This window comes from Xiphophorus couchianus, chromosome 2 (assembly GCF_001444195.1).
Source record: "Xiphophorus couchianus chromosome 2, X_couchianus-1.0, whole genome shotgun sequence".
NCBI classification, from domain to species: domain Eukaryota; kingdom Metazoa; phylum Chordata; class Actinopteri; order Cyprinodontiformes; family Poeciliidae; genus Xiphophorus; species Xiphophorus couchianus.
Genome location: NC_040229.1, coordinates 21914051 through 21932398, shown reverse-complemented (window position 1 = coordinate 21932398; position 18348 = coordinate 21914051). Strand labels below are relative to the sequence as shown.

General features: G+C 38.1%; 1 protein-coding gene across 2 annotated transcripts in view; it reads left to right on the top strand.

Moving 5' to 3' along the window:
- The window catches only part of necab2 (N-terminal EF-hand calcium binding protein 2), a 103652-nt gene that overhangs the window by 34286 nt on the left and 51018 nt on the right, over window positions 1–18348 (top strand). For both annotated transcript variants that reach the window (XM_028027883.1, XM_028027877.1), the window contains exons 4-5: window positions 1489–1514; window positions 1640–1737. In XM_028027883.1, the coding sequence (XP_027883684.1) occupies window positions 1489–1514; window positions 1640–1737 (124 nt within the window). The remainder of the gene's footprint in view (window positions 1–1488; window positions 1515–1639; window positions 1738–18348) is intronic.

Below are 18348 nucleotides of genomic sequence, written 5' to 3'. Positions count from 1 at the left end.
CCATACTCGTTTTCCTCCCACCACCTTTCAACTTGATCACCTTTTCAATCCATTCTCAGAGCTGCCTGTCTCTGTTTCCGTCATCCTTTTCAAGCTTTCATTCTGCTGTCACTCTGTCCGACACTGCATTCCCCGTATCCTCCTCCTCCTCCTCTTCTCCATGTGTCACTCACTCCTGCCTCCAGTCCTTTCTACCCCCAGATCTTTATTGCACATCTGTCAGTCTGCCTGTAGTTTCTTGCACACGGTGAAGATTTAATGTTATAAATCTCAGGTAGGTTGGTTTTAGGCCACCAAAGTTCTCTTGTAAATGCCACTGAATGATTCTGCTATTTGTCTGAAATAATTTTATTTTTTCAACATTTGTTCTGTTTTCTATATCGGTATAATATTTTGTTTTACATTGAAGGAGCCCTGAAAAAGTTGGCATCACATTAGAACATGACTGATTGCCTTGACAAAGTGTAAATAATTTCAAACGCTTCTGGAAAACTTACCGGCTAAAATGTAAGGCCCATTTAAAATCTGTGACTGCTGATATAAGAATAAACTGAAAGAAGATAAGAGACAACCTTCTTCTGATATTCTGATGCTGATCTGATGTTTTAATACTTTTGCAGTGCAGTAATATACAGATTGTTTTTCTTCTTTTGATCAATGAAAGGTGAAACTAAATCGTGCGGTTTTAAACATGGACACTGAAGAAATCAGTTCTTTCTGGTCATCAGCAGCTAGCTGGGTCTAGCAATGACCCCTTAAAGAAACTGTCATGATGCTTACGTCTTTTTTAAAAATAGAAGTTTAATTCTCCTTTTGACTTCACTGTGATCGGCCCAGGTGAGATTAATCCAAGGATCTCGCCAAACCACGAAGTCAATTATAGCTGTGCAAAAAAGATTGATCTTTTACGCAGAAAATGTGAAACTCTCAGTTTCAATAATAGTTTAACCTTTTCAAGGAGTGTAAAAATTGCATTTTGTGCTCTCTGGAATGACCTGTCCAGGGTGAACCCTGCCTCTGTCCTGATGACCGCTGGAGGTAGGCACCAGCGCCCCTGGCAACCCCACTAGGGATGACCATGTAAGATAATCGATGAATGGATGAATGGCTCTCTGGATTTTGTATTGATGCAGAGGTTTGCAGCTCATTCAGCCCAAATTTAACTGGAGATATTCAGGACTAAGATACCAATTCTTATGCAGGATGACTTGCCATACCATCCTCCTCATATCACTCAGAGAAATTCTAGTTTGCAGCAGCAAAACATTTACTGCCAAAACAAGTTCCATCCATTGAGCTGGGTTATGACTGTATATCTCAGATTACCATCAGAACATTCTTGAATTTCTCTCCTTCCTCTCTTACTCTTTATTTTCTATAGATCTTGGTAAGACTGCATGCTAAAAACCTGTCCTTTGTTTCTGACCCTGCTCTTCTTTATCCTTTCCTTTCTTCCCATTTTCCTCACCTTCCTGCTTGCTGTCATAGTAATGTAGACACGAAGGAACTCTGTGGTAAGTAATCTGCAAATTCTCATATTTAAAACAAACTTTTCAATTAAAATTCATTCTTTAAAATTGCCCCTGACAAGTGGTGTGTTCCTCTAAATGCTTTGTAAATGTTTGTATGTGCAAAACAGACTACTTTGCCAAGCACATGGGAGACTATGAAGGAGTTCTGGCCTCATTGGAAACGCTGAACCTTTCCATCCTCAGAGCAATGGATTTCACCAAAAGGGTAGGAATGAGGAATGACTGGCATCTGTCTAGACTTCAACTGAGGGGAGATATTTTCCATATGAACCCCAGATAACACAGTTTCACAGTAAATATCACTCTCAGAAGACAATGATATTTATTTAGAGTCCACACAGTTATTTCAGCTTCAAACTCCTCTTCATTAAAGTTGACTGGTGTGTGGAAACACTAAATAAAAGCCAATCATTATGTAAAAGTTCACAAAATGTTCCAGAAAGACGGCACGATAATAAAGCTTTGGATATGACCACTTGGTTATGTTGTTGAATAAGGGACCAACATTGGACAAATTAATACTAGACACTGCTCATATGATATGATAAATTAAGAAATGTATATAATATGGGTGAAAGTTGTAATAGCTTGCCATAATAAATAAAACAGTGTTGATGTCTTTTTGCTTTGTATACATGACAAAATAATAATTTAAAAAAACTGTTCCCAGATACTGAAAAAACAAAATGAAATTTCTTATTTTCATCTCAACAATAAGGTTTTATTGAAAAGTTTCTCCTGTTCTGGCATTGAAGCAATTCTAGTTTCTAATGACTTTAAAACCTTATGATCTTTTTACCTTCTAAAACATTTCATATATAGTTAAACCATTAAATGGTACCGGTCTAAAGAGCCTAAATGACGTACCTAAATAATTAGGTCATTTGAGGCAGTTTTTCACGATATACATATGCAATATTTCACTAATGGTATATTTGCAATATATTCTGCAGGCCTAGCAAAGATTTAAAATCTGGATGTTTTAGTAGTAGAGTAGTTGGACATTTAAAATGCTTATCTTAACTTGGACGTACAGTATGTTGATTTAATATGCTCATTTAATATATTATTTTGTGATGGAAAAAAGTAACACTCAACACATTTAAAATAATCTTATTTTTTATATTCATCTAACCTCCTTGCGATGTTTCAAATACTGATTTTATTTTTGCTTCTGAATTTCTAGCAGAATTTGTGCAAATTACCACATTTATGTAAATTATGATTTGAAATTGTTGCACAAATGTGTCATGCAGGTATAATGGGCAATTTAAGATGCAAGCTTGCAGTGGACCTTGGAGCAGAATTGTTAATTTGCTGTCTTTACTTTTAAACACAATGTTCTTTCTGTTACTTTGAGTCCAACTGCAGATATTTGAAATGCCTCCAGCAGAAAATAACATTTCCCTCTGCATCTAATAAACTTGAGTCCCTGACAACCTTTGCCTGGCTGAGCAGAAGCAGCGCGTCCATATACAGCTCCAACGACATACGGTACAATGCGTACAGAGCGTGTTCCCACAGTGTGAAAGTAACGATGTGTGTTTTCTGGCTGGAATCTAATTCTCTCGTTGTTTAAGCTGCAGTAAAATAATGGCACGTCAAGTTTCTGCTGCAGTGGTTTAGACTGTGAGTAGCAGCTGGAGAGCAGCAATGTGCCATCCAAGTGTTCCCCCAATAAGCTAAATATAGCAGCTGCTCCACAGCCACACCTCCTTCATTCACATGTGGAGTATTTGTGTGTATATCTCTATCCTGCAGCTCTGTCTTTATCTGTCTTTTAGCTGCAGGCCATTCAACAGCACTCAGACACACTAAGGCGCACACACTCATCCTTTTACACACAGCCTTCACCTAGTTTCTCTCTAATGAACACCCTTTGTTTAATCAATCAGTCCAGTGTGTCTTGTTCTTCTACTGTATCACTCATACTCTTTTCTTTTCTTCTTCTAAAGCTCATTCAAACTATGCATCCCTCAATCTCCTTCTCTTACCCAGAGTCTCATTATGGGCATGTTGGTGAATTGCAGACAAGGCTTCTTTTTTCCACAGCCACATCATTGCATCATATTTGTCATTCATGCCAGTAGATGATAGATTTTGTTTTGGTGCATTCTGAAATTGAGGAACTGCAGTCCATCGAGAAGGTTTATCTACACACATTGGAATTTTCCCCCTCGACAAACTACACTGGTCATATTACAAAAGGTTTCTTTGAGTCTTTATTTGTTAGGGCTCATTATATTCCCCACCCATATTTTATGAAGGAGATTGACATAAAGAATTTATACCTGCTGATTTGAGCAAGATCCAATGCCAATTGGCCAGAGTTACTTTAAGTCTTGACAATGCGTTCAAACAGACTGAAAAGTGCCTTAATGGATTCATTTAACGATTCCATTTTTAAATGCAGTTCTTTTGGCGTGCCTTCGCTATATGACCGGCCATCCTAAAATAAACGGAAGATTTAGAAGTAATGGATTCAGGTTTTCTCCCTCCTGGTTTAACTTTACATCAGTGCAGCATCACATGCTTTCAGTTGACCTTTCACTTAAATTGGTGAGTTTAAGCAGAGAAAAGCCTAAAACATGGACATTGGCTGTCAAGGAGATGAATTTACATCGTCTCGTTCAGGTTGTCATTGGTCTCTTTAGCAAAGCCCTAGACGTTGTCTAAGCCAAGACTTCGTTCTGTTGCAGCAAACTCTTAGTTCTAGGTTGGCATAATAATTTTTTTGTGGGGTGTATTTTCTGTCCTCTCCAGACGGTTGAGGCAGATGGTTGGTCATTTGAGGAAAGGATTTGAGGCAATCTGTTGGTTTTCTTAAATAACTTTTACTTATTTTCTTTTTATGATCCACTGAAACTGTGTGCTTGGGGTTGCTTTATGGGATTAAGTTCCACTCTGACAGATTGAATGTGTGAGTGTGGACAGAGCCAGGACAAATCTAAAATATCTTGTAAAATGACTCACACCTCTTGAACTGTTGTGATATTAAACACTGAAGATACTTTCCTATTTTATAAATAAAAATCTGAAAAGTCTAACTTGCAAGTGGCGTGCACCCCTTAAAAGTCTATTGTAACCTGTTTCCTTCAGGAGTAATTTAATTGACATAATAGGTCCCACTTCTTGTAATTTAATTTCAGTATGAATTTATCTACTTTTGCTGAGATCCACCACTCAGGTGGAAAACTCCGTTGACATGACAAGCTTTATGAAAGCATTGCGACTAAATTTTACCTCAAGCCAGCAAATTCAAAAAGGTTGCTCTGTTCACATGAGTCTGAACTTACTGCCCAAATAGCAAAACACCAGCTTGGTGAAAACCAGCCTCTTGTTCTGTATACAGAGGGTCTGGACCCTCAGTCTGTGATACGACTGAAATAATTTTTTTTCTCTTAGCTTGATGCTCTGTCAATAAATTTAAATATATTTTCAGTGCTGCAGTCTGCGAATGCGAACTCGGTAAACACAGAACACTATAAAAACTGATTGATCTATTAGTTTGCCCTGTGACTTTAATTCACACTATGGTCCTTCTTTGTAAGCAAATGGAATGGCACCTTGTTTACTGAAGAATTTCCAGTAAAAACTACACTTTCCTTGTTTTAAACCCATGCTAATTATTTTTTTAAATGTGTCCTGCTGCCCTAAAAGCAGCACAGCTTTAACATCATGGAGGTTTTATAACAAGGAAATTGCCATTTAACTTGTTAACTTTAGATTTCAGTGGTTTTATTGTTTCAGGTGTTATGAAAAAGCTCAAGTACCTAAATAATTACTTAACAACAACAGAGCAAAGAGCGATGTATTCACCTTCTGCACTTGCCAAGCGACGCAGCTTAAATGCCCTTTTTTTTTAGTCTCTTGCATTCAGATTCTCCCTTCTTATCTCTTAAGAAACACTAAATGTTTCATGCTTAGCCAGCTCTGGTTTCTAATGGGCAGCTGGGGCTTATCGGCTCCTCTGGAAAAGGCCTGAGTGAGCCGTCTGAGAGCTGCACAAATGGAGATAAAAGGTTTTAAGGCTCTGAAATGGTTGTAATGGCTTCATATGCTTCATATTTAGCCTCTAAAAACAACCGCTGTCTTTCATCTTCAATTTTTGCCTGTGTAAAACTTACAAATTTATAATAAAAAGAATTGGTGATATAAAAACCTCAAGTCAGTTATTTACTTTCAGAGGGGTTTTTTTTCTTTTTAGTTTTTTTGTTTCTGTCTCTCCAGAAAACCTTTAAACTTGAGGTAGCCAAAGGGCGACTGTAAAGGCGGAGCCAGAAGACGAAGCGTTTTATTAGTTTGAGCAGAAAGCTGCAGCATGAACCGAGTTCTTTTTAGAGCCCAGTGAGAATTGATTACCTCCACATCCACCTGAATAAATACAGGGAGAAAGGAAAAGAATGAGTGAGACGGGGAGGCAGAAGTTGCACTCAGCAGTCGTCCTCTGCATTGCACAAAAGAGTTTTCCTCCTCTGTAAAGGAGTGGACTAGCACCCATGGGTGGGTTGGAAATGAAAACGGACCTGTGGACCATTCTGCCAAAATTTATGTGACAACAGTATTGGCAAAGTTACGCTGTTTAAAAAAAAATAAACCTGACAAGTCTTTGTAGTGAAAAATGGGATGAATAAAATGCAGTTCCAGGAATAAATTATGACATAGCAATAAACTGCAGTGCCTTTAAAGTCCTCTAAACCATTAATTAACACAGAAAAGGAATAAATCATGAACACAGAAAAGAGCTGAGATCGGCAGCTGTTATGGATGGAGTTGGGTCCAATGCCGCTGTCCAGAGGGATATTGATGTTGTATGGATCAAAATCACTCATCAAGCTCCCATTCTTCCTACAGAAGGTGAAACCAGCTCACAAATAACTCATGCAGATCTGATATTTTCATTTAGGTAATATAGGGCTAATTAATTTAGCCGTCATGTATTGATGCTTCTCAACTGTCTTGACATTTTAAGTATAATCCAATCATAAAGCAATTAAACTAAAACGCTTATTAAATCAAACAGGACATCAGCAGTAACAAAGATCCAATACAAAATGAGGAAAAGGTTTGAAATGGTAATATCATATATTCAACGACTGGAAGCTGCTTGTTTTAAATTTTCTTTTTTTTTCTCTTAGATCTGTTGGCTGCTAACATGACTTAGATATTTCTTTATTATTCACAGAATCAAAGTTGTTTGAGATCCAATAATTTTAATGTCATCTGCTGCTGTCTGCTTAATCTGGCTACTAGCTGTAAATCCACTCTATTCAAATCGTGCTTCACAGCTAAGTCTGGGCTTTCTCCCATTGACTTTGATTCCTCCAGCAAAATTTCAACCAGACCAGTCAGCAAACAGAAGAAGTAGTTGTGGTGTTGATTTTTTGTGCTGTTTTAGTCTGGAAGTCAATGAAGCCGTTCAGTCCGTGTAGGAATATTTCATTTGGAAGCGATTTGAATTATCAGCCGCCTCGTTCAGATCGGCATTTCTGTCTTTGCAGTGGAGGATGATTGTTTACAGCGCAGGCAATTTCTGGTAAGCTTCATAGTGTCAAACTGGATCATTTTATACAATGCAGATAAATGTTACCAGCTGGGTAAAATTTAAAACTTCATCAGAGTCCAGACTAATAGGATGAAATCGTTTCTCAATAGCCGTGAAGCCAGACCCTCTGTGCAAAGCAAAGTGTCAGACAAAGGGCTGTTTTTACCAGACTAGTGTTGGTTCTCTGTGTTTTATTTAACTGAGAAGCTTTTCATGCTTGTATCTGTGGGAAAGTTTTATGGACAAAATGATTTAATTTTCCAGCAGGATTGGGCACCTACTCACACTGCCAAAGGTATAGCTGACCACTGGTATGACCAGTTGTCCAAACGCCCATCAGCTGTTTCAGTAATTTGAGTTACAGTGGCTCTGCTGTTCAACTGTCCACGCCGGCCAGCCTTCATCTTTCTTCGTCAGACTCGCTCAGCTTTGATGTTTTTGTGCTCCTGACACATTAAGTTTAAGGACAGGATGTCTACCTTCAGGAGAAAATAAAAATGGGGATCGAACAGAAGAAATTTGTAGTCAAAAATTATTTTAGCCCATCTGGTGATTAATTATTCCCAGAATCCTTTTCTCAATGGCTTACTCTGAGAAGCAATGTGTAATCCACAGGGATGGAGCGTTGTTGTTGTTTCAAGTGTTTATCTTGTTCTGCAGTGGTGAAAGCTTTTACGGAACAATCAGAGTAAGACGTGGATGCAGAAAAGTTTTAATTGGCTCTCCAGCTGCCATAGATAAGTAACGTCCTCCTCCTCCCCTGAGCTGTGTGTGTTTTTAGACAGTGAAAGGTGAAGCAGCTAACAAAAAGGAAAGAGGCAGAATTCATTAAGTCTCCTGTCCTGTCTTGTCCCTTATAAATGCTGCTTTTAATGAGCATCTCTCTTTAACACTTTATTTTTTTATGCCTGTGCTGAGCGAGCTTTCTCACAGTGACAACTCATTTTCTCTGCAAATAAAATCCTCCTTAAACTATCCTTTAAAAATAGATTTATCCCTCTTTGACCATTTTCTCTGACTTCTCCTACCTTTTCTCCATCTTTTCTCTCATCCCTCTTCTATCTGTGTGTCATTGTGTTTTCTCAACCACAAACCATGGCAGACTCCTCCACAACATCCTCCTTTTTCTTCCTAAAGATTAAACTGAAGAGGATCGTGGATGTGCAAGGGGTATTTCGGTCTGTACACAATAGCGTCTGTAAGGAATGAGCTGTGGAAGATTGATGGAGGAGATCAGGGAGATGAAAGAGGGCAGCAGGAGAGAAAGGAGTCTCAGAGAAGAAGAGAAGATGGGCGCTCGGGGTATGACAAGAGTTGGAGAAATCATTAAATTATTTAGTCTATTGGGCTTTCTGCTCCTAACAAACACAATGAGCTGTTTTTACATTCTTGTTCTTTGCTCTGGTGTTAATATTTTTGTCAAATGTTTATTTTTGTACAAATTTACTAAAGCACACTTTGTGCAGCCATATATACAGTATGTATATATATATATATATATATATATATTTTTTTTTTTGTTGCTGCATTATGAATCCTATTTTTTATACATATCTCCATGCTTTCCATTTGCCATTTGATCCCTATGCACAGAATTTCTCTCTTGATGGATAAAAATTAAGGATTATTCTATTCTTCTGTTCTGAAAAGGCCCGGCTTGCATTTGATATGATTTTTATGTCACATTTGCTTAGCAGTTATCAGTTATTTATATGAATTCATAAATCTGTTTTGAATATTGTCTCAAGAGCATTCATGCTCATTAAACTTATCCAAACCTGGTCACATATGAACCACCTTGCATTTCTTTGAGAATTTATTTGACGGGTCAAAACACAATATACATGGTTTTGACATTTGTTACAAAATACACTCTAAAAAGTATAGCGTAATCACCTTAGGCTACTATTTTACCTGTAAGTATTTTCCTACTGATTTTGCTCATTTCAAACTGAATTTATTGCCCATTTTTCTTTACAAAGCAGCTCAAACTCAGTCAGTTTTTCTCATTGTAATTGGTCAATTATGTTGGCTATGTGATTTTTGTGAATACCCCCTTTTTTAATGGTTCTGATGGTTTGATGGATGTGAAAATCATCCAAATTAATCAATGGACTCCTGAAACTGCTGTATTGTTTATTATGCCTGACTGGAGAGCTGAAAGCTATAAAGCACAGAGTGCAGGGCACACAGACTGATACTTTGAGCCTTTTTATTGCAATAATCATTGTTATTGGTAATATTGCTATATTCTCTTGAGTGTTAGTTTTATTTTGATACTAGAACCATTAAAATAAACTTTCTAGTTACTAAAATCATTTTACATGTCATTTTCAGCAGATCTTTCAAAAAGATACCTAAAGTTTAAGGGGTTAATAAAATCTGTTATATTAATGTTTTTACTTTCTACTTCAACACAGGGAAAATTTGTGAATGACAGCAGTAACATTAAAAATTCAGCCACATGTAGTATGTATGATTAATGTTGACCTGAGATATATAAACCCAATTGTAACTAGAAACTTGATATCTTTTCAGTTGACTAAATCTTTATAAATGAAATAAATGGTAAACCAAGTTTTTTTTTTTTTTTTTTTTTAGTTGAGATAGAGCATGCTCTTGCAAAACACTTAGCCTGCTTATAATGTTTATAATCTTCTTTGTTACGTTTATAATAATATTGTTGGATAAAAAAAACTAAGAATTAGTAAAACGGGGGACATATAATGGCTTAAGTGGTTAAAAAAAAGGTCAGTGGAAGTGAGAATCAAAGTGTAGAGTCTGTCAGGACAGAAGCAGTTGGAGGAGGAATAATGGTCAGAAATGGCAACTGAGAGGTGAAGGACGTCACTGAGGGTCGACATCTTTCTCACGGCTGCCATCATGTCTTGGTTGCTTTGTCATTGAGACCAATTACATGGTTTCATTTCATCACTCAGACCACAAGTGTTACATCATTTCACTTCATTCGACAGCTGCACACCACTTCACATTTCATGGGAACGTCTTTCTTCTTGTGTAATGCGGATGGAAACCAAGCTGCCAGCAGCGATCACACCTGGGAAGTTATCACTTTCTCAAACGGGATTTACACCCTGAGTGCTCTGAGTGTCAGCAACACCCCTGACACTGATTGTGTAGTAAATAAGAGAAAGAAGCACTAAAGTGTGGAGCTTCAATGGCCGTTTTGTCTATAAAGTGAAAAAATGATTTGTGAGTGGTTGTTCTAAAGAGAATCTGGTAAGCTGAGGTTTTAAAGTGAGTATTTTTCTGCTATTAAGGATCTTGTTAAGTGTTTGAAATTATCACTATTTAATTTATGATTGGTTATAATTTTGTATGTTTTTTTTATTGTATTTTATCAGACCCTGAACTGCAGCTTTAGCCACCAATAACACCAGTGGTAAAGTCAGAGCTTTATTCAGCTAATTATACTATAAACATTTATTCTCAATTCCCATCTGAATTTATATTTAAAGCAGTAGTTAAAATTTATGTTTATTTTCTTATGTACCGCTGTATTGAGAGTACACATAAGAAAATTATAAATTTTAAAAGTGCGTTTTAAAATTGACTGGATGCATCAGGCTGATTTTTTGACAGATAAGACACTGATCAGTGTTGGTTTCCGATCCCTACAGTGAACTGGGATTTCTCCAGAGAAAGTTCTGCTGTTCTTCTCAAACTGAAATCAAACTGACAAATCCTGCATGCAGGTGACAGACTGGCTGACTTGGATGTGAATTGCCTTTGTAGGATCCTGCACTGGCAGGAGTGTGTATTGTGTTGACTGATGAGGTAACACCCAGAGCATGAATAATGCAAAGGCCTTGAGGAGTGAGAAACCATGCACAGGAGAAAGATGGAGAAATGGTGGGATGCATGGATAATTGGGTGAAGGGAGAACACAGAGCGAGTGAAATCCACTTTGGGGATTTAGGGTGGAGTTCAGGGAATGAAAGAGTAAAACACACAAGCTCGACGTGTCTCTAGCCATTCCTTCATCACATTTATTCTTCATCATATTCCTTCAGCCTTCATGCTCTTCATCCTTCCTATCATTCCTGTCTCCCTTGCAGTAGATGGACGAAGCTGGCGAGCTTTCTGAAGCGCCGGCTTGTTTCTGAAACTTGTTTTTGTGCCCGCCTTCTGTTTAGAAACAAACTCAGGCTCGCTTCCTCAAGCTTACCACCTCCACACTTCCACTGTCACTTCCGCTGGTTAAATCCCTCTAATTATCCAAATGTTTGTACTATTCGTGGCTTTTTATAACTTCTCTCAGCCCTGACTACAAACACAAATATCATTGCTTTGATATGTTTATTGATCTGAACTGTATCTTATACAGTTTTCTAATTAGACTTAGTTTGAGCCTTGACCTGCCTTGAGATGTTTTTCTTAGGAACATAATTGATGGTAAAAATATTTTGGCATCAAAAAGTGTTTACCAGCTCGATCCTGATGTTAGCATGCCAACCAGACAGAACTCAGTGATGAAGATGAGGCTTAAAGTAAACAAACATTTTTTTTTCACAGCTCTCCCATTTCTTATCAAGACAAGACATGGCTTGTCTTGATAATACTGATGAAAAGAAAAACTACTAATGATTTTACCTGTAGAATGTGAATCTACTGCTATTAGTGCCTTAATAGCAACAGCCCAAAGGGATTAGTTAGTGGGCTAAAGTTTTAAAGATCCTAATTTTATCTATAGGCATTACAAATGCTCAAGAAGATCAGTTCAAAAAGGGATCACAACTAACCCAAAAGAGACGTGACTTTCATAAAGAATGAAAATAAATTTTATGCTACTTGTCCTTTTTTGTGTTGCAGTATAGTCCGTACGGTTTTTCTCAGTCACTTTGGTGCATTTCTCGAATCATCCTCAACATTTGCCAAACACTAAGAGCATTTCTCAAAGCAACTTTTACAAACAGCAAAACAAAATGGATTACCTACAAAAGCCAGTATACAAGATCCATATTTGCACCCCAACGTGCAAAATACCAAGAGCTAATAGATTCCGATTATACTGAATGTTTAGACCAAATGTCATACTAATGTGGACTATTACACTTTCTTTGAGGACACATTTTGAGAGGAAAGACATTTAGCTCCCCAACAAGCCTCCAACCCAACACACACTCAATTTCTCATCCACATATAGTGTTTGCACTTTGTGTTTTGTGCTTTTGTTGCAGCTGTGATATTGGTAAGATGCTATAGTGAAAATTAAGGGTAGACCCCTTGGACCCACTAAATGGAGGGAATTTGTGAATTAATGGAAATGAGTTCTGTGGAAGAATGAGAAACTGGAACTAGTGGAGTTGGTTCCCTTTTTTGAGAACAGTTTGCGTCAAAGCGATGAGACTCAGTTTCTTATTGAATAATGAGACATTTAAAAGGAATCACTTTCCCTCTGTAACAACTCTGCTGCTCAGATATAATTTGCATATGGCTAAAATGTTGTTGCCTAGAGACATATTGACTATTGTTGCTAGGATACCATTTTAATTGGTATATGTGTGAAGCTGTGGCAGGGTTGTAAGGATTTCAGAGATAGTGGGGCAGCCGAGAGGCGGAGGTTTCCCTGCACATCCGTCCTCTGTTATCCCAGCAGAGAGAGAGAGAGAGAGAGAGAGAAAGACCTGCTGCAATGAGACGAGTTTGGCTCAGCGGCAAGACTCCAGAGATAAAAACCGATACGTCGTAAGCCGTGAAACAAAACAAGAATGCATCATTTCAAAGGAGACTCCTCAGCCTCACTGCAGAACAAACTTTTATTAGCTTACATGGCAACAAAGAACAAACTGAGTGAACGGGTTTAATATATCACAATAATGGCCCGCCAGGAATTTTCACGGAGGTCACCTTCATAGATTTAAAAAACAAAAAAAATTCCCTTCTGAACCTCTTTCAAGGTTAGTTAAGATCTGTGACGTGTTAAAACAGTAAACTGCTGAAAACCTTCATGATGGAAATTACAGGCTGGAGAATCCTCTCCTCTTGCTATGTGGGATTGTCTTTGTGAAGAAACAAATGCACTTCCTACATAGCATGACCCACTTTGGCATTTTGGACACCATAGCTGTAATAGACTACTTGAGCAGTGCAACAACAAAGCACTCTGTTTAAAGCAAAGGATAGGGTCAACAAATCTGGTGGTGACACTGTAGGTGACACACATTTATTACTTTTGCAGATTTGTTTCAAATACAAAGTCTTTAAAGAACAGATTGTAAAGTACAGAAAATAAAGCTTTTGGTCTTGGAAAATGTTGCTCACTAATTCACAGCTAAAGGCTTGCTATTAATGCTGCAGCACATACAGACTGATGCCCTTTCTACTCTAGTTTGGGGTTTTCAGACTTGGCAGCATGTGATGAGAATCACTTGGAGGGACATCAGGGTACAATTCTCTTTCCTAGTTCCCATTTTTGTTGTTGATGTCAAACAGACGGCTTTTTTAATATCTGTGTGTAGACATAGATGAATCAAGAGCTATTTATTTATGTGGCTGTTTCATAAACTCAGATAGGAAATGCTTCACAGATTGAACATCCAAATTGGACCAGAACCATGACGAACAAATTAATCTTGTCTTCCTGTTGCAATGAGGGGCTCCTAATCTAGCTATCCATATTTCCATAAATATTAAAACTGACGACTGAAGAGTGTGTCTTTATGGGTTTGAATATAATATTTTATGTCAAGTCTACTGATTTTATTGATAGAGAGCTATTTCTTTATTTTAACTCTGACAAAATAAATATTTTTGTTGTTTGGACTCACTGTCTCCCTCAATCTTCTCCATTTGTGACTTTACTTTAGATGAGTTTCTGCTCTTGCACTTGTATCCAAATGGCTGTGATTCTCTTGGGTTTTTCTGCAGTTTCAATCCATCTTTTTGAAAGAATATTAATTTAATAGTTTGTCATATGTCAAAAAGACAGATTCTTGCTGTTGCACTTGGAAGGCTGAAGAAGGTAATGTTATGCTACGGCTAAGTTACAGCGCAGAGCTGCAGTTTACCTCAGCCTGAATCGAACTGAATGAGCTCCTTCACTCCAAGATCAAGGTTATGTGAGACTCACTGTAGATCAGTGCAACACTTTCATCACTACTTTAATACATCTTTTCAGAAGGATGGTCAGCTTGGAGTACCTTACTCAAAAATTGGGAATACAGTCATTACCTTAGACGTTCAGTCTCTTGGACTGTAGTTGGTACCTTGCACTAAATTCTGCGTAAATAAATTCATACAACAAGATTATCTGAATAGGGCCAAACACTAATTTTGCTGATCATGCTGTATTAAGTAAACTAAATGGAGGCAATTTGTGAATTGATGGGAATGAGTTCTGTGGAAGAATGAGAGATTAGCATGTTTTCCAGCAGAGGATAGAAAGCATGCTCTCAATTCTTTTTCTCAGAGACCATTGCCCTGCATATTTTAGTTGCTCTACAACACCAGATTCATATGACATCTTCTGCAGCCATCAAGTGCTGCAGAAACCTGTCAATCACCCGCTTATTCAAGTCAGGTGTGTGACAGAAGGGAAACACCTAAAACATGCAGGGCAGTGGTCCCTGAGGACTGGAACTGAGAAACATGGCTCTATGGCCATACCTCGATAAGCTGAATACTAGAATTCATATCTTTTCCATCTTGTCACCAAAGACTGTTTGTGTTTGGGTGCATTAAGAGGAGGCTAATGCACATGCGTTAATGGATAGTAATGTAGGAATTTGTTGTTAGCCCTGAAAGATGAAATGTATTCACATATTTTCCTCTGAAACATAATTTAGTTGTGAAGACAGACACAAACATTCAAATATTCACACTGTACTTCATTTTTTGTTCAGGCACCTGGCAGAGATAGACTTTGCTCTTTCTTTCAGGTCAGTGGTCTGTTTGAATTATAGATTCAAACAGACCACAGATTGCAGGTTTTCTATCTCCTAAGATTTGTAGCCAAGCCCCCTGGGAAACTTGGCAAAGCAAAAACCCATATAAAAGAATTACTCTACATGTGATACAAAAAGAAAAAAAGGAACCATGCTGAAATTTTGTCTTCTGTGTGAACTGTTGAGCATTAAGGATATTTAAATTTTTGGTTATTCTTGAGGATGTGTTGGACTGATTACAATGCATGCAGAGAAAAATTTCTAGTAGGCTCAAAAGCTCCAGTGTTAATTTTAGTCGGCCTGCAGGTGCCAGAATGCGCTGAAATACAGAGCAAAACTGACATAATATGGCTTTGGTTCATACTAATTACCTGACATTATTTCATCCTTCCAAATTTCTGTCATGCATCCAGAAAGCTTGAGGCCACAAATGGTAAAATGACAGAATGTCATGTGCTAGGAGCTAAATAGGGTCCTAGCAGGTAATTTCCTTCCCAGCGGATAATCCAGCCGAGCCCCGAAAGCTTTGTCTTCCATTGTTTGGACATAATCTTCAATTATTCTCCTAATTCATCTGGACAATTGTTGTTGGGGGCTTTCATATTTGGAATTTGTGCACAAATGAGTGGTCTGCCTGACTGAGGCCAAGTTATCTGTATTGACTTATCTTTGATGCATCAGTAAATGTTGAATAATCTGTTGGCTTTTGGGAAAAAATCTCTTGGTATTCTGATAGGACTGCAGACACTTGAATGAACTCATAACCAGGTGATGCTGATGAGCTTGTGTGTTTGCATAAGTCTGTGAGTGTGTCCATAGCCCGTTGGCTGTTATAATGAAAGTCACTATGGCATGTGTGATTTGGCCTCTCATGGGAGAGATTGTCTTTGATTAGCGTGCGGGAGAGAATGGCTGACTGAACAGGAACCTTAATTGTCTTCCTGAATCACTGCACTGTGACTTCTGACAGACAGGCTGACATGACCGACTGACTCCTCTCTCTGGAGGACACATGTAGTCAATTATGGCCAGGTGTTTGGGTTTGTTAAGACTATTCAGATCACATTTGTTTCTAAATAAGATCTTTAAGAGCAACTGCTCTAAGTGCTAGTTGGAAAAGATCAGATAAGACTTGAGTGCCAAGATGTTGCCTACCACTGTGACCTGTGCCTGTAACCAGCAATCGTCTTTGAGCTACTAACAAGTATGATTTTAACCATTTGAGTCATGTAGAGATGCATCTAAAAGTTGCAGGATCGCAACTCTTGAGGGCTGGTCTTGGGCGCCCCCACCCGAAGTTGAATCAGAGCTACCGATCACAAAGCCACTCACCTGAAGCATGCTGGTAGTCTGGAATGGTAAAGGAGATGAAGATGTGGAGCGTTAGGACTCTATAAAGATTCATTTGTTACCTGGAAGGTTGACAGTTCAGCATTACACCTTTTGCTGAAACTTTCCTGAAAGAAATCCACAATTTCTTGGTTTCACTTGAAGACTAATTAGCAACAAAGTTGAAATGTACCAATTAGTTGCAGGAGACAGACGTATGATTATATCAGCTATTTCTTGAATGACTTAATTTATTTAAATAGCTATGGGCTCTTTGCACCTCAGCTTCCGCGTTCGGGGAAAAGCGGCTCATTTTTGTCCGGGCTATTAAAGATGTCATTTTACAGTCGGTGTTTGCAGCGCTTGCCAAAGCTAACAATTAACGATGTACATCGTATTTGTAAGGCGGGATCTAAAGCCCCATCAAGCAAACTGGAAAAAGGTTCTAAGACGTATGTATCGTCATACATTCATGGATATAAAGGTGAGTCTTACTTTAAAGTTCTTTAAACTTCGTGGCTAACATTAGCTTTAGCTTATGCTAATAGGCAATATTCTCGGACATTTTACTAATACAATTGTACTATTTAAATATCTAAACATTCTTATTCTTTCTAACGGACAATGTTCTTACGTTATTTTGTATTCATTTTTAAGTTTATTGCTTTAATGTGTGTTTTTTGTCGTTAGTGTCAAACAGAGACCAAGTAACCGGGAGATTACGGTTCGGGCTTTTTGCTTCCGAAGCATGAGGAAGCACGAGAAGCCCCATAATTTTTGTTTATTGTATTTTTGAGTTCAGACATATTTAATTAAGAAACCAGAGGTGGGGCGAGTAACACAAATTTTAAAAAGAAAAAGGTTTGTTGCGGTGTGGATGCTTACCTCGTGTAAAATCGGATGTCATTATCAGACCCTGTGAACCTTTGTAATCTGAAGGTAGAATGGATTTTCAGTTCTTCGATCTGGCTTGTTAGGGCTTTTATTTCTTCTTTTAATTTATGGTTTCCATTTATTACCATGTCCAGGCCAGCTGGTTCTGGGACAGAGCAATAATCGTGATCTGCATACGTGCATTCCACAGGCGGCTCACTCTTTCCCATACACTGGCTCTTCCAGGCTGAACACAGAAGTTGTTCCATTGAAATAGCACAGGGACGGCTCCTTTTTTTTTAACCATTCTTCTCCCGCCAGGAGTTTTAGGCTGATGAAACTGATCCGGAGGGAAGTGAAGGCTGCAAACTTTGCTATGCGATGTTAGCTTGATGTTGTCGCGACGAATATTGACAAGCCATCGTTGTTGTAAGTCAGGATCGCTTGGAAATCCATGAAAACTTAAACGACTGTTATATTTAGAAGACACTGTGCACCGTGGAACACAACAGTGTTCATGGTATTGCTTAAATTGCCTTTGAAATACGAGTTTATCTTTCCTTGCGGTCATGGTCACTCATAAGGAAAAAAATGAGCCGTATTTGCGCATGCGGATGTGACGTCAGAGCGGCAGGTGCAAAGAGCCCATTAGGACTAATTGATGTAGTCAATGACCAAAGAACCTTCTCACTACATTTATTGGGCGTTTTTGTTCTGTTTTCTGTTTCATAAAATGTAAAAAATTGGTAGGGCTTCTGCCCTATTGATTGATAACTCATTAAAATTGCATACAAGTCTAAATTTTTTATATTTCTTACAAGAGTCGTTATATAATTGTCTCCTCTATTTTTGCTCTCAGAAACTGATGAGCTACTTAACATCCAAATAGTTTTACAATGCGAAACACTAGGGGATAAATGGATGGGGTTTCAGATGTTTTTATCTAAAGTATCTAAAGGTTGCAGGACACCGACCATATCAGGAAACCCCTGTGCCATAGATGATGCCTGTAGTTCTCTGCATTGTAGATTTGTGTAAGACTATGGCTTGTAAGAAGTCCTCCACTTGCTAGCTGTGTGACATCATCAGTGGACGCTGACTATGCAGAGGAAGGATTTTATTATAGCAAGCAGCCATATTTGTAAATAATTAACATGTTGCA